This window comes from Branchiostoma lanceolatum, chromosome 2 (genome assembly GCF_035083965.1).
Source record: "Branchiostoma lanceolatum isolate klBraLanc5 chromosome 2, klBraLanc5.hap2, whole genome shotgun sequence".
NCBI lineage: Eukaryota > Metazoa > Chordata > Leptocardii > Amphioxiformes > Branchiostomatidae > Branchiostoma > Branchiostoma lanceolatum.
The window spans coordinates 4,424,334-4,446,965 of NC_089723.1; the positions used below are offsets into that span (position 1 = coordinate 4,424,334).

The 22,632-nt window shown below is 43.1% G+C and overlaps 1 protein-coding gene across 1 annotated transcript in view; it reads right to left on the reverse strand.

Annotated features, from left to right (window-relative positions):
• The window catches only part of LOC136426527 (sushi, von Willebrand factor type A, EGF and pentraxin domain-containing protein 1-like), a 120,437-nt gene extending 99,977 nt beyond the window's left edge, over positions 1-20,460 (reverse strand). The window contains exons 1-23 of the mRNA XM_066415192.1: positions 19,803-20,460; positions 18,602-18,781; positions 17,047-17,226; positions 16,577-16,756; positions 15,712-15,891; positions 15,334-15,513; positions 14,402-14,581; positions 12,946-13,125; positions 11,797-11,970; positions 11,049-11,222; positions 10,462-10,641; positions 10,126-10,308; positions 9,052-9,228; positions 7,515-7,691; positions 7,082-7,261; positions 6,674-6,850; positions 6,284-6,466; positions 5,145-5,321; positions 4,766-4,945; positions 3,987-4,166; positions 3,578-3,754; positions 3,217-3,399; positions 2,193-2,372 (exon numbers count right to left, since the gene is read on the reverse strand). Coding sequence (XP_066271289.1) covers positions 2,193-2,372; positions 3,217-3,399; positions 3,578-3,754; positions 3,987-4,166; positions 4,766-4,945; positions 5,145-5,321; positions 6,284-6,466; positions 6,674-6,850; positions 7,082-7,261; positions 7,515-7,691; positions 9,052-9,228; positions 10,126-10,308; positions 10,462-10,641; positions 11,049-11,222; positions 11,797-11,970; positions 12,946-13,125; positions 14,402-14,581; positions 15,334-15,513; positions 15,712-15,891; positions 16,577-16,756; positions 17,047-17,226; positions 18,602-18,781; positions 19,803-20,460 — 4,600 coding nt within the window. The remainder of the gene's footprint in view (positions 1-2,192; positions 2,373-3,216; positions 3,400-3,577; positions 3,755-3,986; positions 4,167-4,765; positions 4,946-5,144; positions 5,322-6,283; positions 6,467-6,673; positions 6,851-7,081; positions 7,262-7,514; positions 7,692-9,051; positions 9,229-10,125; positions 10,309-10,461; positions 10,642-11,048; positions 11,223-11,796; positions 11,971-12,945; positions 13,126-14,401; positions 14,582-15,333; positions 15,514-15,711; positions 15,892-16,576; positions 16,757-17,046; positions 17,227-18,601; positions 18,782-19,802) is intronic.
• Between the last annotated feature and the right edge of the window lie 2,172 nt (positions 20,461-22,632).

A 22,632-nucleotide genomic window follows, 5' to 3' on the forward strand; every position in this document is an offset into this window, starting at 1 on the left:
CAGCAAACGCATTTGTAAGGGAGGGGGAAAAGAGTCGCCCTGCAAAAGCAAGAGCGAGCAACAACATCCTGCAGAAGGCGAAGTCATGGGACCTGATAGTGGACCTGGGAAGGAGGCTACATTTCCCCCCAGTAGTCCAGACGAAGCTGCGGCCAGACGCGATGTTATGGTCAGAAGAAGGAAAGAAAATCGTCCTCATAGAGCTAACAGTCCCATGGGAGGAGAGATGTGAGGAAGCATACGAGAGGAAGAAGAATAAATACCAAGACCTGCTCCAGGAGTGTAGGGACAAAGGATGGCAGTCTTGGCTGTTCCCAATAGAGATTGGGTGCAGAGGATTTCCAGCACAGTCAGTATGGAAGATGATGACAGCACTAGGGATAGCAGGGAAGGACAGGAAGGTAGCTATACGCAGGATGGGAGAGGCTGCAGAGAGAGCCTCATGCTGGCTGTGGAACAGGAGAGAGGAGGTATGCTGGAAGCCAGGAGGAGCGGATGGGCAGTGAGCTGGCCACCACTGCCGGGCCCGACAGCAAGAGGGTGTTACGGATAAGGGCTGAAACACCCAATGAGGGCTAGCTGATCCGTCTGACGACATCCGACTTCCTTCAAGCAACAGCACTCCACTTACCTTAGGTGAGTGGAGTCCAACACGCATCCAAGATGTATTAACCAAACTGATAATATTATCATATCTTACGTGTACATGTTGGATCAGTGTTACTCCATGTTCTGTCAGCTTGGCATGTCCTAGTAGCATCGCCGTTCCGTACGTATCCCGCGTTACAGGTGAAGGTGACCACGGTCTGGAAGGAGGTCGCTGTGGTACTCAGGGCCCCGTTAGTTGGAGGAGTCAACGTAGGACATTGTCCAACTGAAATGGTGAAATGGTCCATATCAAGAACCATCTATGGATCGTTGTTCTTTGCTGTACATAACGACATTCGTTAGCCAACGTCTCCGCGTCAAATTCCATGTAAGGTGCGACTTACTCCTGACCTCTGCTATCTTACATCTATATATTAGTACATAGTATTAATAAATATAGATAAGCGAATTGCTCTATCGATTATTTTCAAAGTTATCTTACTATTGCATGTTGGCAAAGGGCCCCAGGATCCGTCGTCTTGGCACGTCGTGGTAGCGGGTCCGTTCCGTGTGTATCCCGTGTTACAGGTAATGGTGACTGTAGCCGGGAAGGTGTACGGTCCGGCAGGACTCAGCGCCCCGTTAGCTGGGGCCGCCAACGCCTGACATTGTCGGGCTGAAATAAAAAAAGTCCTCGTCAAGAGCCTTCAATAAAGAATTCTTAATCGTAATGATACATGGGGCTTCACAAGTCAGTATGTCATCTTTTGAGCATAGAGAGATAACACATTTCTCTTGGGATCTTTTTCCAGAGATGCCTTCTAATGCTTCCTTTTTAACTATTGTAAATGGATACAATGTAGCTTCCTTTTTATTAGATACTTGAGCATATATCACTATCGTATTAGTTCCGTATTGACCGTTTTTGGTTTGGGTAAAATTTGAAGCCGAAGAAGTCATTTCTTCCATTCGATAACCAGACTGCATAGCGGTAGGTCAAAAAGTAGAATATAGCTTTTTCCTCGCAAACCTGAGCCAAAAGGGTAACCGGTTGTTTCGCTAACATTGTCACTTCGCTACAGTCGTTTCGCTACATGGTACGAGTTGTTTCGCTACAATACGGAACTCAAGTGGATGTGATATACGCACACGTGTGATAGATAGGATTAAAATTCGTCTTACGTGTACATGTTGGAACAGCGTTATTCCATGATCCGTCAGTTTGACACGTCGTGGTAGCATCGCCGTTCCGTATGTATCCTGGGTTACAAGTGAACGTGACTACGTTCGGGTAGGCGTGTGGTCCGAGAGGACTCAGCGCTCCGTTAGTTGGGGCCGTCAGCGTCTGGCATGGTCTGGCTGAATATAATGATCAAGAACTTTTGCTATGCGGATCGATATATGAACTGAAAATTCATAAGCTATAATTTAAACTTTTAAATTGAATGCTGTAAAGTCAGTTACACGTTTTCTTCTAGCACTTTTCAGTACTAAGTGAGTGTGACTTTGAATACACTACGATTTGATGAATTTTACTAATATGTATGAAAGTGCATAGCTTCTAAACGCGTTAGAAATATAGATAGGATTTAAATTCATCTTACGTGTGCATGTTGGAACAGCGTTACTCCATGTTCCGCCAGCTTGACACGTCGCAGAAGCAGCGCCGTTCCGTGTGTATCCAGCGTCACAGGTGAATTGGACCACATCCTGGAAGGAGGTCGCTCCGGTAGGGGGTGTCCGCGCTCCATTAGTTGGGGCCACCAACAGCGGACATTGTCCGGCTGAAATGATAAGCAGGTCTTGGTCAAGATCTTTCTGGCGACGTATATTAAGGCCATGTCGATTTGATTATATGGATGACATCCGTGAGCGCATCAATTTCCGCCCCCCCCCCCAGAAAATATTCAAAGTAGGTGAAAAATGAGAAAATATATGCTGTAAATTGCAGGAAAAAATATTTCGGAAAACGGATACTAATGTCATAGAATACCAAAGTCAATTCCAATGTCAAAGAAGAAGATGTGAAAGAACAAAAATAAGCAATCTGCTATACCATACTCTGTGTTGGTTTTGTTCATCATCAGACCACGTAGAATTCATGAGAAGTGCAACTATTTTTTGCCAATTCTTTTCTTATTCGCACGCTTGCATCAGTTTTGGCGTTCCCAGAGAATGCCATCCATGTAATCAAACCAAACTGGCTTTTAGTTTTGCCCATCTCTTTTCTCCTAATGGTGTTCTATCCCTAAAGACCATTATCAATATTACAACTAGTGTACAACAGAAAAGATGGAGCAATTTAGAACCATATTGACCGACCCCATAGGCCCCGCCCTCCTTTGTCAAAACGTAGAAATGCAAAAGAAAACCATAGAAATGCAGATATTTGACTGACATGCAGCCACTTCCTCATCATTAGTCGATTCTCTAATTACCATGTAATCATTTGCTGAACTGCTAATTGTGATGGACAGGTCTAATGTTTGCCACAATGGCCACCGCTTAAGAAATGTGTATTCGCTCGAAAAAGTTACTCCACGATTTTATTTTCCCATCTCTGTATCCATATTCAAGTGTATAAATTACGTTTCTTTGCTGATATTTAATAGTAAAAGGTCTTCTCACGTCTACATGTTGGAACAGCGTTGCTCCATGTTCCGTCAGCTCGGCACGTCACAGTAGCAGCGCCGTCCAGTGTGTATCCCGTGTTACAGGTGAACGTCACCGTGTCCTGGTAGGAGGTCGCTCCGGTAGCGGGTGACCGCGCTCCGTTAGCTGGGGCCGTCAATGCCGGCTGACATTGTCTGCCTGAAAAGAATAAATAGTCATGGTCAAGGTCGATGCCATATCCTCTTCAAAAAGTTATTCTACCTCTTGTTTATTCATTTCATTCGTATTTAAGTGTATAAAGAACCTTTTAAATAAATGTTCAGAACAATTCACATTTCGTTGTAGATATCACTTAATCAGTTAAAAGTCATCTTACGTCTACATGCTGGTACAGCGTTAGTCCATGTTCCGTCAGCTTGGCACGTCGTGGTAGCGACGCCGTCCGGTGTGTATCCCGTGTCACAGGTGGTCGTCACCACAGTCTGGAAGGTCCTAGCTGCCGTACTCAGCGCTCCGTTAGCTGGGGCCGTCAACACTGGCGAACATTGTCTGGCTGAAATGATTAAACAGTCTTGTTCAGAAACCTGTAAGATTTGTACATAGAGTAACGTCTTCTTTTAGACATTTAGATACTGATAAGTGTCCCCCGTTTAATGCTCTCACCACTATCAACTGTAGTCTTAATTTAACTACGGTTTCTTTGTAGCCTTTTTGCCAGAGTTTTAACATTGAGAGCGGTATTCCATAGAAATTGTTTGTATCTGTTACTGTCAAGCTCAACTTACGTGTGCATGTTCGAACAGGGTTGCTCCATGTTCCGCCAGCTTGGCACGTCGAAGTAGCAGCTCCGTTCAGCACATATCCCGCGTTACAGGTGAACGTGACAGTGTCCTGGAAGTTGGTCGCTCCGGTAGGGGGCGTGCGTGCTCCGTTAGCTGGTGCCGCCAACGTCGAACATTGTCCAGCTGAAATGGGCCAACCTTTTATCACGGGGAACTATCTCCGTACTACAGATGCAAACAAGACACCTTTTTTACCATTGCCTGTCCATCCAGTTTTGAAGACGGAAAGTTCACGCAATTTATTTCCGATACTCTGTTTAATAACTGGTGATTGTCTATATACTACGATTCGATTGACATTGCTAGGCTCACCCTCCTTAGCATGGCTAAAACCGCTCGGGTTATAACCTCCCGTTTTTAGCCCTGCTATTCACCCCGGCCAATTCGAGTAATGGTGAGGTCAGCACCAAACAACTTTCAGCCAATCAGAGGGCTTCCTGGAAGCTATCGGCCAATCAGTTTACGTCTTACATCTACATAACGGCTGTTTTTGCCCAATAAGGCTAGCTCATTAATTATGCATGAGCAACTAACGGCTGTTTGTACCAAATAAGGCTAGCTCATTAATAGTTTATAAGCAACTGTCAGTTATAAGTCACCAATACCTCAAACCTTGGGCCAGAAGATCAGGGTAGATTCTGGAGGCTTTGTTGCCGAGAGATTCGACCCTGTTAGATGAGGTTGGCTAGGCTAAGTTTATATCAATTTGGAAGTCATCTTACGTATGCATGTTGGAGGAGTAGGGTTACTCCATGTTCCGTCAGCTTGGCACGTCGTAGTTTGAACGCCGTTCCGTACGTATCCCGAGTTACAGGTGAACGTGACTACGGCCGGGAAGGCGTGTGGTCCGAGAGGACTCAGCGCTCCGTTAGTTGGGGCCGTCAGCGTCGGGCATGGTCTGGCTGAAATATTCAACTACCTTTTATTATGGGGATCTATTTATTTACTGAAGATGCGCAAAATTACGCATTGTAATCTATGCCTGTCTGTCATGTTTTTAATACATAGAGGTCATGCAATTTGCTTCTAATACTCCCTTTACTATCTGGTGAATGGATATTGCTAGAGCATGTATAAATATAAACTTGCACGTCGCCTTACGATTGCATGTTGGAGCAGTGTTACTCCATGTTCCGTCAGCTTGGCACGTCCTAGTAGAAGCGCCGTTTAGGACGTATCCCGAGTTACAGCTGAACGTGACCACGTCCTGGAAGGCGGTCGCTCCGGTAGGGGGTGTCCGCGCTCCGTTAGTTGGGGCCGCCAATGTTGGACAGATACCTGAAATTGTTTCAACAAGTCTTTTCAGGAACCTTTTAGAGAGCTACATACTGATGTTACATGGAGCGATATTGGTTCTAGACATTCTATAGAAATCAAGACAGGGCCTCCTGGCCCTGTCGGTCGACACATGTCTACAGTCAATCCCACGCCAATAGCGTCACACAATCATCAAAACTCATACAGACCAATCAACTTCCACAAGGGCTGCCACAGATACTCCTACTTTCCAGGAACAGTCTTTGATAGGAACTCTCTACCATATTTGACCACTCAAATATCAGATCCAGTGAAGTTCAGGAAGGAGGTCTCCCAACGACGGAGCAATCGGCAATAGCTGTGCATGCGCAGTACCACTCCCTGGGCACCTGACTAAAGGGATGTTATCCAGTGTTGATACAGAGGCAGATCGTCTGTACGGTATACCCCTTGAGAATTAGAAAATGGGACGCCCTATTTACCTTTCTCACGCGGCGGACATGATAGAATGAAGTCGAGGCCAATGAGGCAATGAAACAAAAATAATTTAAAGATATAGTTTTCCTTCCAAATTCCATTACGTTTTAGAATACAATATCCAATTATCAATATTACAACTAGTGTAATGCACATAAAATATGGAGCCGTTAAAAGCCATAATGGCCGACCCAAAAGGCCTCGCCCCCTCAGTCAAAACGTAGGAATGCAAAATAAAAACATAGAAATGCAGATATTTGACTGGCATGCAGTCACTTCATCATTGGTCGATTCTCTAATTATCATGTAATCATTGGCTGAACTGCTAATTGTGATGGAAAGTTAGATCGGTCTAATATCTGCCACAATGGCCGCCGCGCAATAAATGTCTATTCGCTCGAAAAAGTTACTCTACGATTTTATTATCCCATCTATGTATCCATGTTCATAAATTGTGCATAAATTACGTTTCTTTGCTGACTTTTAATAGTTAAAGGTCGTCTCACGTCTACATGTTGGTGCGGGATTACTCCATGTTCCGTCAGCTTGGCACGTCAAAGTAGCAGCGCCGTCCAGTCGGTATCCCGTGTTACAGGTGAACGTCACCGTGTCCTGGTAGGAGGTCGCTCCGGTAGCGGGTGTCCGCGCTCCATTAGCTGGGGCCGTCAGCGCCGGCTGACATTGTCTGCCTGAAAAGAATAAATAGTCATGGTCAAGGATATACATACCTCAGGAATATCAGAAACCGCGATGCCATATCCTCTTCAAAAAGTTATTCTACCTCTTGTTTATTCATTTCATTCGTATTTAAGTGTATAAGGAACCTTTTAAATAAATGTTCAGAACAATTCACATTTCGTTGTAGATATCACTTAATCAGTTAAAAGTCATCTTACGTCTACATGCTGGTACAGCGTTAGTCCATGTTCCGTCAGCTTGGCACGTCGTGGTAGCGACGCCGTCCGGTGTGTATCCCGCGTCACAGGTGGTCGTCACCACAGTCTGGAAGGTCCTAGCTGCCGTACTCAGCGCTCCGTTAGCTGGGGCCGTCAACACTGGCGAACATTGTCTGGCTGAAATGATTAAACAGTCTTGTTCAGAAACCTGTAAGATTTGTACATAGAGTAACGTCTTCTTTTAGACATTTAGATACTGATAAGTGTCCCCCGTTTAATGCTCTTACCACTATCAACTGTAGTCTTATTTAACTACGGTTTCTTTGTGGCCTTTTTGCCAGAGTTTTAACATTGAGAGCGGTATTCCATAGAAATTGTTTGTATCTGTTACTGTCAAGCTCAACTTACGTGTGCATGTTCGAACAGGGTTGCTCCATGTTCCGCCAGCTTGGCACGTCGAAGTAGCAGCTCCGTTCAGCACATATCCCGCGTCACAGGTGAACGTGACAGTGTCCTGGAAGTTGGTCGCTCCGGTAGGGGGCGTGCGTGCTCCGTTAGCTGGTGCCGCCAACGTCGAACATTGTCCAGCTGAAATGGGCCAACCTTTTATTATGGGGAACTATCTCCGTACTACAGATGCAAACAAGACGCCTTTTAACCAATGCCTGTCCATCCAGGTTTGAAGACGGAAAGTTCACGCAATTTATTTCCGATATTCCAATACCTCAAACCTTGGGCCAGAAGATCAGGGTAGATTCTGGAGGCTTTGTTGCCGAGAGATTCGACCCTGATAAATGTGGTTGGATAGCCTAGGTTTATATCAATTTGGAAGTCATCTTACGTATGCATGTTGGAACAGGATTGCTCCATCTTCCGTCAGCTTGGCACGTCGTATCAGCATCGCCGTTCCGTACGTATCCCGAGTCACAGGTAAACGTGACTACGTTCAGGTAGACGTATGGTCCGAGAGGACTCAGCGCTCCGTTAGTTGGGGCCGTCAGCGTCGGGCATGGTCTGGCTGAAATATTCAACTACCTTTCATTATGGGGATCTATTTATTTACTGAAGATGCGCAAAATAACGCATTGCAATCCATGCCTGTCTGTCATGTTTCTAATACATAAAGGCCATGCAATTTGCTTCTAATACTCCCTTTACTATCTGGTGAATGGATATTGCTAGAGCATGTATAACTAGAGTTCCACGACCTCATACCTTCGCCAAATGATTTTAACCTTTATGACTGACGTATTAGGAGTGTTTCTCATCAATAATAAATCACACCAGTTGATTGTCTTAAAATATAACATGTCCAAAGTATCAGCTTAACAAATTATGAGCTTAGCAAAGAAGGCTATGCTAATATTTATCATCAATTATGCAGAAGAGGCCCTTATTAACATAATTTGATTCAACGATGTTAACATTCATATAACTTCCCGATGCCACAAAAGAAGTATTAAATGTATGAAATTGCCGTCATTTGCCAGCGTGGAATAATACAAGTTACCCATTAAGTATGCAAATTAGGCCCACATTTGCATATTTTCTATCTATTAACAGTCCTCTCTTCCTCAGTTACAATTTGAATAGTCATATCATGGAACAAAGCGGATTTCTAAAGTTGCCTCATTAATTATGCAAATTAGAATCTGATTTGCATAATTATTGTCCAATCATACTAAGCATCATACAAGCTATCCACATACCAAAAATGATGACCATCCATCAAGGCCATCTTGTTATAGTATTTTCTCATTAATTATGCAAATGAGGTCTTCATTTGCATAGTTCATATCAATTAATATTTTTCTCTTCCTCAATTACATATGTCACATGTTTCAGAGTCCTATTATGGAATTTGGCGGATGTATAAACTTTCCTCATTAATTATGCAAATTAGATACTGATTTGCATAAGAAGTGTGTAATCATGGACATCATCACTCAAGCTATCTACCTACCAAAAATCATTACCATCCATCAAGCCCTTCTTGAGTTATTCCCTTTCAAAGTCAGATGCAAAACCTGCTCCTGCAGTTCCAAAAAAACCGCTAGGGGGCCCAAACCCACACCACGTACTCTCTGTCCAAAGATCTATCTACCACTCAAAAATAAGTTCCATAGCATGTCCGGAACACGAGATATCAAAACAGGAAGTTCCGCTGCAGTACCGTTAGAAGTCGCTAGGGGCCCCGAAATCTAATCGGTTTTAGGTCTCATCAAAACCTACCAACATACCAAATATCAAAACAATCCATCAAGGCATTCTCGAGTTATGCTGTGCCACTACAAACAGACAGACAAACAAACAAACAAACGCTACCCTCTGCATAACCTTCTCGGCGAAGGTAAATATAAACTTGCACGTCGTCTTACGTGTGCATGTTGGAGCAGTGTTACTCCATGTTCCGTCAGCTTGGCACGTCCTAGTAGAAGCGCCGTTTAGGACGTATCCCGAGTTACAGCTGAACGTGACCACGTCCTGGAAGGCGGTCGCTCCGGTAGGGGGTGTCCGCGCTCCGTTAGTTGGGGCCGCCAATGTTGGACAGATGCCTGAAATTGTTTCAACAAGTCTTTTCAGGAACCTTTTAGGGAGCTACATACTGATGTTACATGGAGCGATATTGGTTCTAGACATTCTATAGAAATCAAGACAGGGCCTCCTGGCCCTGCCGGTCGACACATGTCTGCAGTCAATCCCACGCCAATAGCGTCACACAATCATCAAAACTCAAACAGACCAATCAGCTTCCACAAGGGCTGCTACAGATACTCCTACTTTCCAGGAACAGTCTTTGATATGTACTCTCTAACCACTCAAATATCAGATCCGGTGAAGTTCAGGAAGGAGGTCTCCCAACACCTGAGGAATCGGCAGTAGCTGCACAGTACCATTCCCTGGGCGATTGACCCCAACTAAAGGGATGTTATCCAGTGTTGATCCAGAGGCAGATCGTCTGTACGGTATACCCCTTGAGAATTAGAAAATTAGAAAACGGGACGCCTAATTTACATTTCTCACGCGGAGGACATGATAGAATGAAGACGAGGCCTTCCAAATCCCAATACGTTTTAAAATATGATATCCAATTATCAATATCATAACTATAGTGTAATGCACAGAGAGACGGAGCAATTTTGAGCCATATTGACCGACCCCATAGGCCCCGCCCTCCTCCGTCAAGTAGAGTCCACTTAATTGCACATCGGATAAACACACACTCCATTTAATTCCACCGAATCCCAAAATCCCAAACTAGTTCCCAATCATAGCCTATATTCTACCAACCGGATGAAATCATTTTAGGCAGTTCCCATTCGCTCTATTGTTCTCGACTTCGCATATCTGCACGGCGCATTGTCATTGATGCCGGATAAAGGCACCAAATTTGTTTAAACATTGTCGACGAGTTAACGATAAAGGTATGTAATAGTTAAAAGTCGTCTCACGTGTGCATGTTGGACGAAGAGCAGTCCATGTTCCGTCAGCTTGGCACGTCAGAGTAGCAGCGCCGTTCAGTTGGTATCCCGTGTTACAGGTGAACGTCACCGTGTCCTGGTAGGAGGTCGCTCCGGTAGCGGGTGCCCGCGCTCCGTTAGCTGGTGCCGTCAACGCCGGCTGACATTGTCTGCCTGAAAAGGATAGATAGTCATGGTCAAGGATATACATAGTAATAACACATTGAGCGATATTAAGTAGCAAGCGTCTGTATAGAATGACTCGAGTATTGGAACATGTATTGGTTGCATTTTGCTGTCAATATCGGTTAGTTGAAATTCATTTACGTGTGCATGTTGGAACAACATTAGTCCATGTTGTGTCAGCTTGGCACGTCACACTAGCGGCTCCGTTCAGTACGTATCCCGTGTCACATGTGAAGGTCACCGTGTTCTGGAAGGAGGTCGCTCCTGTAGCGGGTGTCCGTGCTCCGTTAGCTGGGGCCGTCAACGCCGGACATTGTACGACTGAAATGGTCAAGAACCTTTTGTCAGGGGGCTTTGTTTATGTACTGAATATATGTGCAAAACGACGCCAGTTGATAATGAGACCAGAGTCTACTAGGCCCAGAAGGACTAAGCGATCCAAACGCAGACATATTGCTAAAATTGTGAAATAGTCTTGCTCAAGGAACTTCAAGGCATCCACATACTAATGTTGCATGAAACTAGCTATATTCATTATCAAACGCATGTACGGTACCTCAGGAATATCAGAAACCGCGATGCCATATACTCTTCAAAAAGTTATTGTACCTCTTATTTATTTATTCATTTCATTCGTATTTAGGTGTATAAAGAACCTTTTAAATAAATGTTCAGGACAATTTACATTTCGTTGTAGATATCACTTAATCAGTTAAAAGTCATCTTACGTCTACATGCTGGTACAGCGTTAGTCCATGTTCCGTCAGCTTGGCACGTCGTGGTAGCGACGCCGTTCGGTGTGTATCCCGTGTTACAGGTGGTCGTCACCACAGTCTGGTAGGTCCTAGCTGTCGTACTCAGCGCTCCGTTAGCTGGGGCCGTCAACGTCTGGCATTGTACGGCTGAAATGTTTAATAACTTTTGAATAAGGGGATCTATTTTAGTACTGAAAAAAACACTAAAACACCTGTAATTTGTATTTGTCTACCATGATTTGAACACAGAAAAGCCATGCGATTTCCAAGTCGCTTGACATAAGTACATTTTGAGTGATAAACACTGCTAGCATATATCATATAGAAAATAGAATAAAAATTAACGGTTCTTAGTGGCAAATATGCTAGATGTTGGCACATCGGCAACCAAATCCGCAATGTGTTTTTTGGCAGATTAGCCGAATAGGCTCGGTGGGCGTCACTCCACCGTCCGGGAAGGTAGTGTAAAGTGCCTTTCCCAAGGACACAACGTCGGGGCATGGTGAGTATCGAACTCGGTACTTATTGATCCGAGTTCAACGCTCGATATGCTAGCATATATCAACTTGAAAATTATTTAACGATTGTATGTTGGAACGTTTAGCCAACGCGTGAATATTGACAATGGCCATCCTTCTTTTACTCTCAGAACTAAATAGTGTTGGCGCTTAAAAACCAGAAATTGTTTGCATCTATCAAAAATTGAATGTATGTCTCTTACGTGTGCATGTTGGAACAGGGCCCCATGATCCGTCAGCTTGGCACGTCGTGGTAGCGGGACCGTTCCGTGTGTATCCCGTGTTACAGGTGAAGGTGACCGTGGTCGGGTAGGCGTGTGGTCCGGTAGGACTCAGCGCTCCGTTAGCTGGGGCCGCCAACGTCTGACATTGTCTGGCTAAAATGGTGAAATAATAGTGGTCAACAAGCGTCTTCAAATTAATTTACATACTAACGATGCAAGGTGCAAATTTCGTTGCCAGGCGTCTGTACGGGATAACTTGAGTATTGAAAACATTATGTGTTTTTTTGGCTTCAGGAAAGAAAAAAAGAAGTGTCCACAGCTGCAGTTCAAAGACGTCTCCGAGAGGGACTTAACGGCAGTTGAGATTAATACGGAGAACTGGGAGGACCTTGAGAATGAGTGATCCAGACGGAAAAACTGTCCTGGCAGATAAAATCAGAAGAAGCTAGACTGATGCGTACCGCAGAAGAAAAACGGATCCATAGAAATAAATTTCCAATAGAACTTGGTGAGCTTACAGATGTGACTTATGTGAGAGTAACTTTCATTAGACTGTATCATTTTTTTTTAAACATTTATCTAGTTCTTGAAATAATTTCTGTTAGAAAACGGGATAGTTTGAAAAGCTGGGATACCTTCTATTTGCAAAGTTCTATCACATCAATTTACCATAGTGAATTAATGGGATGAATGGGTTCTACCCCATTAATTTACTAGTAAGAGGTTTTAAACATTTCTTCTTATAGTGAATTAATGGAATAAAGGGATGCTATAACATTAAATTTACTAGTAAGAGGTTTTAGAAATTGTCATATAGTGAAATAATTAATACGTTTGTGACGTTATCACGTGTAAAAGTAGTTATCACGGTTTTCGATTGAAATCCTTTTTTTCTTTTTAATACAAATATGTGATAAATAGCTTGAGCTCTTTCATTGTCGAATAAATGTAGGGCTGTTTAGCCATAGGCATAGCCGTTGCTGTAGGGTGGATGTTACTTAGGGTTTTATCAGTCGTATATTGGCCGACGGAGGTCATATAGTTAGTAGTTATAGTTTTAATACTATTCCATGTACGGGTATTGGTGTCATTTAGCTATAGACATTTATTGGCTAAAAGCCTTCTTACGTGTGCATGTTGGAGCAGTGTTACTCCATGTTCCGTCAGCTTGGCACGTCCTACTAGAAACGCCGTTTAGGACGTATCCTGAGTTACAGGTGAAGGTCACTGTGTTCTGGTAGGAGGTCGCTCCGGCAGTGGGTGTCCGCGCTCCGTTATTTGGGGCCGTCAACAGCGGACATTGTACGGCTGAATTGGTCAACAATCTTGAATTACGGGAAGCTATTTCTGTACAGATATGTGCAAACTAATTCCTGGTCAATCATTCAATGCATCTAAATACAGTAGAATCCACTTAATTGCACGACGGATTAACGCACAGTTCGTTTAATTGCACCGAATCCCAAACCGGCTCCCATACACTCAATTGTTAGTGACTCCGCATATCTGCACGGCGCATCGTCACCAATGCCAAATAACTGCATCAAATTTGTCGCTGAAAAGCGACAAACGCGGTTCAAATGAGCCGATAACTGCCTGTGTAGAGGCACAATACTGCCAATATGTTTTAGACTGTTTTGACAAACAAAAGAAGGTGGTCTCCATTGACGATCACGTTTACGCGTTGATAGCTATCGTACAGGAGGTCCCGGGCGGGTCACGGGGCGTGTCGGCACCATAAAGAAACGCACGCCTGACAAAGGCGGCGTTACGCTTTGGCTACAGACGCATAGACGGACATAACAGTCGCTTTAGGCGGTGCGGTGCTGACGTGATCATCTGTACTGTCACATTATTTTATGGCAGAGCTGAATCCGCGTCCTAGAAACTTTCTACGTTCACCCAAAGGATGTATACGCGGGTTCGGCTCTGCTATAAGGAGAATGGTCTGTCATCTAACCATACCCACTGGATACGTAGTACAGTACATTGTACAGTATTTCATTACCACTATTCACTGGTGTACACAGTCAAGCCTGTCCAAACATGACAGAAGCCTCTCTGGTGCTTATTGATTTCACTCAATTTGTCCAGAGATGTCATTCCTGAGAATTTGAAATTTACTGTTTTAATACGTGGACGTGGCCAAAACAAGAGGTGGTATCTACGGTGTTACCGCACTGTACCTGTATAACGAAAGCTTTCTAACATCTAAATGCGCACTAACAAGCTCATACAGCACACCGAGGTTTAAAACTATTCACCTCCTGTATGATACAGTGTACTACCGGTCCAGCTGGACAACTTCGCATTATTGCACTAACCGGGGAATTGCACCAACTACGCTGACAAATTGGATGTGCAGTTAAGCGGATTCTACATACTAATTTTGCATGCAGCTACATTGATTATCAAAGTCAAAGATCTATGCGGTACCACTAGACTATTACAGAGCAGGGCGCCCTTGGTCCTTATTCTCCATTTCTCTAATCTCTAAAACTTACCTTTTCTTTTTTGTTAATTCATCGTACAGTGCATAAATAACATTTTGCTATAGATATAAAGGAGGTTTGATAGATCTTACGTGTGCATGTCGGGGTAGGAGCAGTCCATAGTCCGTTAGCTTGGCACGTCACACTAGCGGCTCCGTTCAGTACGTATCCCGTGTCACAGGTGAACGTAATGACGTTCTGATAGAAGTTCGATCCGGTAAGGGGTGTCCGCGCTCCGTTAGCTGGGGCCAGCAACGCTTGACATTGTCTGCCTAAAATGATGAATGAATGAATGAATGAATGTATGAATGATAAATGATAAATGAATTAATGAATGAATGAAAAATGAATGAATGATTAACTTCATTGCAAATTCTTGCCACACTGAGCCAAGTACGGATAAGGCCATGTTGATTTGATTATATGGATGATATCGTCTTGGAACCCAAAACCTGATGCGAGCGTGGGAATTAAAAAAGTTTGGCTAAAAAAAGTTGCCTTCATTATGAAATCTACGTCAGGAAGGATGAACAAAACAGTATGGTATACCCGTTAATAGATTCGTTATTTTTGTTCTTTCACATCTTCTTCTTTGACGTTGGAATTGACTTTGGAATTCTTCGACATTAGTATCAATTCTCCGAAATATTTCTGGTTCCAATTTACAGTATATATTTTCTCCTTTTGCATTTGCTTTGTATGATTTACAGTATGGTCGATTTTTTTTTAAACGGACGAAAATTGATTCGCGCGCAGTTTTTATCCATATAATCCAATCAACATGTTGAAAATTAATAGACACAAAATAAACCAACATTAGATAGATTCAACTTCTCGCAAAATGAATTAAAAGAAGCAACTGAGTACCAACATACTATTGATGCATGGAGCGACATTGGTTGGCAAATAGAGTGTGCGGTACCACTAGAATATTGAAAATACCTTTTTTTTAATCAATAGTTCTATCTAGAGTATTATTGATAGCATTTTGTTATAAATATCAATAAGCTAAACGTAGTCTTACGTGCGCATGTCGGGACAGGAGCAGTCCATGTTGTGTCAGCTTGGCACGTCACACTAGCGGCTCCGTTCAGTACGTATCCCGTGTCACAGGTGAAGGTAATCACGTTCTGGAAGGATCTCCCTCCGGTAGTGGGTGTCCGCGCTCCGTTGGTTGGGGCGCCCAACGCAGGACATTGTATGGCTGAAGGAATGAAATAGATGAGGTCAAGAACCATCCAGGGACCAGCGTACTATTGAGGCATGGTTGTAAAATTTCTGTGCGGTATCAATGGAGTAATGGAAAGAGTATGCCTTTTTCTACTTATAGTTCTATCACTATGTAATTAGCAATGTTGATCGTATTTTGTTATTGATATCGATTAGGTAAAAGTAGTCTTACGTGCGCATGTCGGAACAAGAGCAGTCCACGTTCCGTCAGCTTGACACGTCACACTAGCAGCTCCGTTCCGTGTGTATCCCGGGTCACAGGTGAAGGTTATCGTGTCCTGGTAGTTCCTCGCTCCGGTAGTGGGTGTCCGCGCTCCGTTAGTTGGGGCTCCCAACGCAGGACATTGTCTGGCTGAAATAATGAAAAATTCTCGGTCAAGAACAACTGGGGATCTCCATACCAATCGATAGATAGATAAGAGTGATAAGCCCCCATCTCACTGGACCCGTGGCAAGCTGGCGGCATCGCTGCGGCCGATCGAATTGACAAAGCACTCAACGAATTTCATCGACAAAAAAATCAGAATCTTTTTAACACTTTGTGTGCTTCGTTCTCTTTTTGGTCATATTTGTACGTTTTGAATGATATTCCCATCATAAAGTCAAAGGCAACAAAAAATCCAGTTTAGGACGCAGCAACGCCGCCAGCGTACCGCGGGTCCAGTGAGAGGGGGGGCTTTAGTTGTCAGATTTCTCTGTGGCACCACTTGAGTAATAGAAATTAAACAATATGCCTTCTTCTACTAATAATTCTAATACAATAAGCAGTATTTATTCCATTTTGTTACAAATATTGATTATTGAAAACTGTACCAGCCTACAGATGTGAATTTTGTGGCAGAGACTGTCATTCTCGAATACATGTAGGATTTTCTAACCGTACCTTTTGCTGTGGGGCAGATGTGAATGAAGGTTTTACCATGGTCAATATGGCTCGACGGAGGCAATACAGTTAGTGATTATAGTTTTGATACTATCTAATGTAGGAATATTATGGCATTTTGTTATAGACATTGATTGGTTAAAGATCGTCTTACGTGTGCATGTTGGAGCAGTGTTACTCCATGTTCCGTCAGCTTGGCACGTCCTAGTAGTAGCGCCGTTTAGGACGTATCCTGAGTTACAGGTGAAGGTGACCACGTCCTGGTAGGCGGTCGCTCCGTTAGTGGGTGTCCGCGCTCCGTTATTTGGGGCCGTCAATAGCGGACATTGTACGGCTGAAATAGTAAATATCCTTTTATCACAGTGATATGATTCGGAAATGAATATACGCAAATCGAAACCTGTTGATAGACATTTTGTCAAATAGTCTTGGTCAAGAGCCATTTGGGTGTCTACATACTATTGTTGCATGCAGCGATATTGGTTATCAAATGTCTCCCTCTGTAGTATTACAAAACAGGATGACCTATTCTCTTCAAAAACGTTTCGGTAATTTATATGTTATCTATTTACCTTAAGGTGCATAAATAACATTTCGTTTTTAAAATTAATTAGATGATCTTACGTGGGCATGTTGGGACAGGCGCAGTCCATAGTCCGTTAGCTTGACACGTCACACTAGCGGCTCCGTTCCGTACGTATCCCGTGTCACAGGTGAAGGTAATCACGTTCTGGTAGAAGTTTGATCCGGTAAGGGGTGTCCGCGCTCCGTTAGTTGGGGCCGTCAGCCCCGTACATTGTCTGGCTGAAATAATTAAACAGTTGCGGTCAAGAAAGGTCTAGGGACCAACATTATGTGACTATTTATATTGACGCATGGAGTGACAGTGGCTTAAAGTTTCTATGTGCGGTACCAATCGAGCATTGAAAACAGTATGCCTTTCTTCTACCTGTAGTTCTATTACAAATGTATCATCTAATTAGCAGTGATAATTGCATTTTGTTCTGGATATCAATTAGTTAAAATTCATCTTACGTGTGCATGTCGGCACAACATCAGTCCATGTGCTAGTAGACTGACACGTCACACTAGCGGCTCCGTTCAGTACGTATCCCGTGGTACAGGTGAACGTCACCGTGTTCTGGAAGGAGTTTGATCCGGTAGGGGGCGTCCGCGCTCCGTTCGCTGGGGCTCCCAACACCGGGCATTGTATGGCTGAAATGTTCAATAAACGTTCATTATGGAGATAAGTTTCTATACTAAAAATCAGATAGCCTTTTATTACAACGATCGGTTGGATCTGATTTGTACTGAAGATTTGCAAAACGACGCCTATTCAAATACATTTTCTGAAATAATACTGGTAAAGAATCTTTTAGAATATCAATGTTACATGTAGAGATTTTGATTATCAAAACGTCTGTACAGTACATCTGGATTATTACAAAACAGATCGCCCTAATTCCCTTAAAAAATTAACTTTACTCCTGGTGAATTTCGTAGATATCGATAAGTAAAGCCCCCCTCTCACAGGACCCGCGGCACGCTGGCGGCGTCGCTGCGGCCGATCGAATTGACAAAGCACTCAACAAAATTCATCGACAAAAACTGATCTTTCTAAGCTTTGTGCGTTTTGTTGTCTTTTCGGTCATACTTTTAAGTTTTGAATGATATTCCCATAATAAAGTAAAGGGCAACACAGATCTAGTTTAGGACGCAGCGATGCCGCCAGCGTGCCGCGGATCCAGTGAGAGGGGGGCTTTAGATATCATCTTACGTGTGCATGTTGGGACAGCAGCAGTCCATGTTCCGTCAGCTTGACACGTCACACTAGCGGCGCCGCTCAGTTGGTATCCGGTGTTACAGGTGAACGTAACCGTGTTCTGGAAGGAGGTCGCTCCGGTAAGGGGTGTCCGCGCTCCGTTGGTCAAGGCCGTCAATGCAGGACATTGCCGGGCTAGAATAATGAAATAGTCTTGGTCAAGAACCGTCTGGGGATCTACATACCATTGATGCATGGGGTGACATTGGTTGTCAAATTTTTGCATTGTGCATTGTGTCATTCGAGTATAGAAATCAGTTTGCTTTTCTCTGCTATTATAAATAGTTTTGATATTATCTATATACCAGTATTGATTGCATTCTGTTAAGAATATCTATTAGTTAAATATCGTCTTACGTGTGCATGTCGGGACAGGAGCAGTCCATGTTGTGTCAGCTTGGCATGTCACTCTAGCGGCTCCGTTCAGTACGTATCCCGTGTTACAGGTGAACGTAATCACGTTCTGGAAGGATCTCCCTTCGGTGGGGGGCGTGCGCGCTCCGTTAGTTGGGGCCGTCAGGTCCGGACATTGTGCGGCTGAAATTGTCAAGTACCTTTTGTTACATGCCCGTAGCCAGGGGGGGTTCGGGGGGTTCGGACGAACCCCCCCACAGGCTTGAAGGTCCACTTTCACAGGCTTGAAGGTCCACTTTTCAATGTTAAAGATTTTTTTCAAGGCGGACTTAATTTGTATTTGCATCACCAGCAAGGCCACAGAGGTTAGAATCCTAGAAAAAACCTGCTCGAGCTCACTTTGACTTTGTCTCTGATTTTTCCTCTCAAATTCTGTCAAAAACACAGGAAATGTCCTTTCAGAAGGTTCAATTCTTAGAATTTGAAACGCTCCAGGGTCCACTTTTTAACGTCCAAGTTTTTTTTTTTCAGGGCGGACTTATTTGTATCACCAGCGGGGCTGGAATCCTAGAAAAACTGCTAACTTTGTCTCTGATTTTATTCTTTGAAATCATCTCAAAAACATGGGAAATGCCATATCAGAAGGTTCAATTTTTAAAATTTTCCGGGGGGGGCATACCCCCGGACCCCCTTAGGAAGCTCGCGCCTGCGGCGCTCGTCTCGCGCCTGCGGCGCTCGATGGTCCCTCAAATATTAAAACGAACCCCCCCACTCAAAATCCTGGCTACGGGCATGTGTTACACGAATTTATTTTATAGTCAACATACCTTGCATGTTAAGTTAACCAACCACGCATTTCCTTAAGGGCCCTGTCACACTTGTGCGTAAATTTTTTTTAAGTAAGGTTTGCGGGGGAAAGGTTGTTTTCTACTTTGACCCACCGTTGTGCAGCCCAGTGATCGAACCTAAGAAATTAATTATTCGGCTGCAAATCTAACCTAAACCAAAAACATGTTGATACGCGACTCATGCGGACTTGCTTATACACACAAGTGTGACAGGGGCTTTACAAAGGAAGAAAGGAAGAAACAAATACAATATTATACAAAAGTTTAATAAATAAATAAAGACTACGGTGAGGTATGTCACTCTGTACGGTAGGTAAGCACAGGTCACTTGTTAAAAGAACAGGCACAGTACTCACCGTTACAAATCGCCTCCCTTATAGATGTGGGGTGTGTATTGTCCGTGAGGAAATCATGGTCTGTCAGCCTGAACACCCTGCTTGGAGTACCAGCAATGTTCTCTAGAGTAGCTTGACTAATGTCGGCTTCCTCGCCAACTCCCACGACGAACACGTTGATGCCCGCTTGTCGTATCAACCGTGCCGGACGGATGACATCGTCCTCGGATTCATCGTCGGTTAATACCACCAAAAAGTCAAGAGTATTACTACGCCGGCCGTTTACTGCGAGGAAGGAATTGTTGCGCACGTGGTCAAGACCAAGTCCAGTGAAGGTATGGCCTCTGTCGTAGGGAATGTCGCGAATCTCGGTTAAGAGCTCAACTCTTGTGTAATTTTCATTGAGCTTGATGCGAGTAACCTGCGCGTCTTCGTTGCTGTACGTGACAACACCGACCCTTGTGTCGTTTTCTCCGAGTGTAAAATAGTTGACCACTGTCTGAACAAATGTTAATGCATCTCTGAATCCGCTTGTCCTGAAACTCTCCGAGCTGTCTATGAGGAAGACCAGGTCTACCGGATTACTACAGGTGGTGGCTGAAAATATGAAAATGATGATAAAGTGTTGGATATCGTTGATACCAAATGTAGAATTGATAAGGCCGTTTAAAACCAACATGAGGACATTTGAATGACGTGTAGTTATGAGTAGTTTTGAGTATATGATGCCATAAAGTAAATTAACTGTGTCATTCCTGACCTTGCAACAAAAGTAGACAATCTAGAACATCTAAATCACTCTCCATATTTGCTTTAGTTTCGGATTGTGATTAACAAAGAATAGAAGTTTAGATAGTAAGTGAACTGTACTGGGAATCAAAATCCTAACCGTTGAAATATCTGCCCTAAATTAACCCTATATATAAACGGTATACAGGGACAAATACACAACGCTCTATGCCCCTTTCTCACGCGGCGGACATGATAGAATGAAGACGAGGCTAATGCGGCAAGGAAACAAAAATAATTTTCAGATTTATTTTTCCTCAAATCACATTAAGTTTTAAAATGTGATATTCAATTATCAATATTACAAGTAGTGTAATTACAGAACAGATGCAGCAAAAACAGCCACGTTGACTGATCCCATAGTCTCTGCCCTTCTGCGTCAAAACGTAGAAATGCAAAATAAAAACATAGAAATGCAGATATTTGACGGACATACAGCCACATCCTCATTGGTCGATTCTCTGATTAGCATGTAATCATTGGCTGAACTGGTAATTGTGATTGACAGTTAGGATCCGTCTATTGTTTGCCACAATGGCCTAGTTTTCATCCTATCATGTCCACCGCGTGAGAAAGGTGTATAGACATCACTATTACACCTGATTAAATAGCAGATCTAATAGTAATTCTTTGCTTATATTGTTATTATTATGATATACATTTTCTTATCTCGATATGATTAGATATGAAGCATTGAGGTACTCACATGGTGCAGGTGGGATCGTCACCTGGGAGACGGCTGTAAAATTATTATATTGTTGATTTTCAGTAAATAATCAGATGATAATTGTGACATTAACTGTTACAACATTATGTCCATGTTTCAATGACAAGCAGTAATGTGTTGTCATGAAATCAGAGAGATACTTTAAAATTATATCCTTTCGAAAGAAAGGTTATGACTAGACTACTGTTGCACGCGGGATGTTAGCACAATCAGAAATGTGTGGATTCATCTATTTCGGTATTCCTTATCTATCTACATAGGCCAAAATAAAGTCATAACGCTATACAAAAGAGAAACTGTACTATTCCTAAATGAAATTTGACGAACGTTAAGTCGCAAAGTAGCCTAGAAATATGCAATGTGATATCAAGAATAGTTCCGTTTAGTTTTCACTGTAGATTATATTTGATATAATAAAGTAGTAATTAGAATTGTGGAGAAATACACCTAGATTGTTAATTATGTTATCTGTATATTGCCATACATTGTCACCGATGCAATTGTTGTGCAAATAAAATCATTCAAAAAAATATTTGTTTCACGTGTATATATTGCACATTCCTGCTTGCTTGTTTTGCTGCTACATCCTACCCTGATAATTGCAACGTAAATTTTCCCTCAAAAAAGGCTTTATGTTTCGAGGCAGTAGATGACAAAATGATAAAGTTATGCACGCGTTGTGCAGTTAGGAATATTTCTGATGATATGTAGAGCTCAACATATCGTTCTTTAAAAGCTTCCAATGTTTAACCCCCACCTCAAATTAGTCTTGTGTGATTCGATAAACTTTCAAGGTCACAGCTACTGAAATGTAGCAACACGTTTATGTCACTATAATGTTGTACTAGTTGTCGTTACATGCTTAAACTACCTCTACGTGTCGAAAAGAGTGCTGTGATTTGATTGACGTTAAAGGCTAAAGCTTCCAAAAGGTGGCGAAATGTTACTATTCTCGGCTTTCGTGTGACGTCCCGTTCAAAACTATCTCTACCGTCGCGTCTTTGTTTACATACCGCCGGAGGGACACACGTAAGATGGCGGATAGCAACCGTTGTCAAGGCATGATCACGTGATTTAAAGCCACAAAAACCTTTTAAAATTACGACAAACGCATCGACTAGTACTTCGACTGACCTTCTAAGTCATAGCTATAGAAAGGTGGCAACACCTTAATTGATACACATGCTAAAACTACGACGATCGCGTCGACTATTGTTCTGTGATTTGATTGACCTCCAAGGTCATGGTGACCGAAAGGGTGAGGTGGTAGCACGTTACTATACATCAAAATCTACGACAAACACGTTTACTACGAACAAGAACTTTACGCCACGG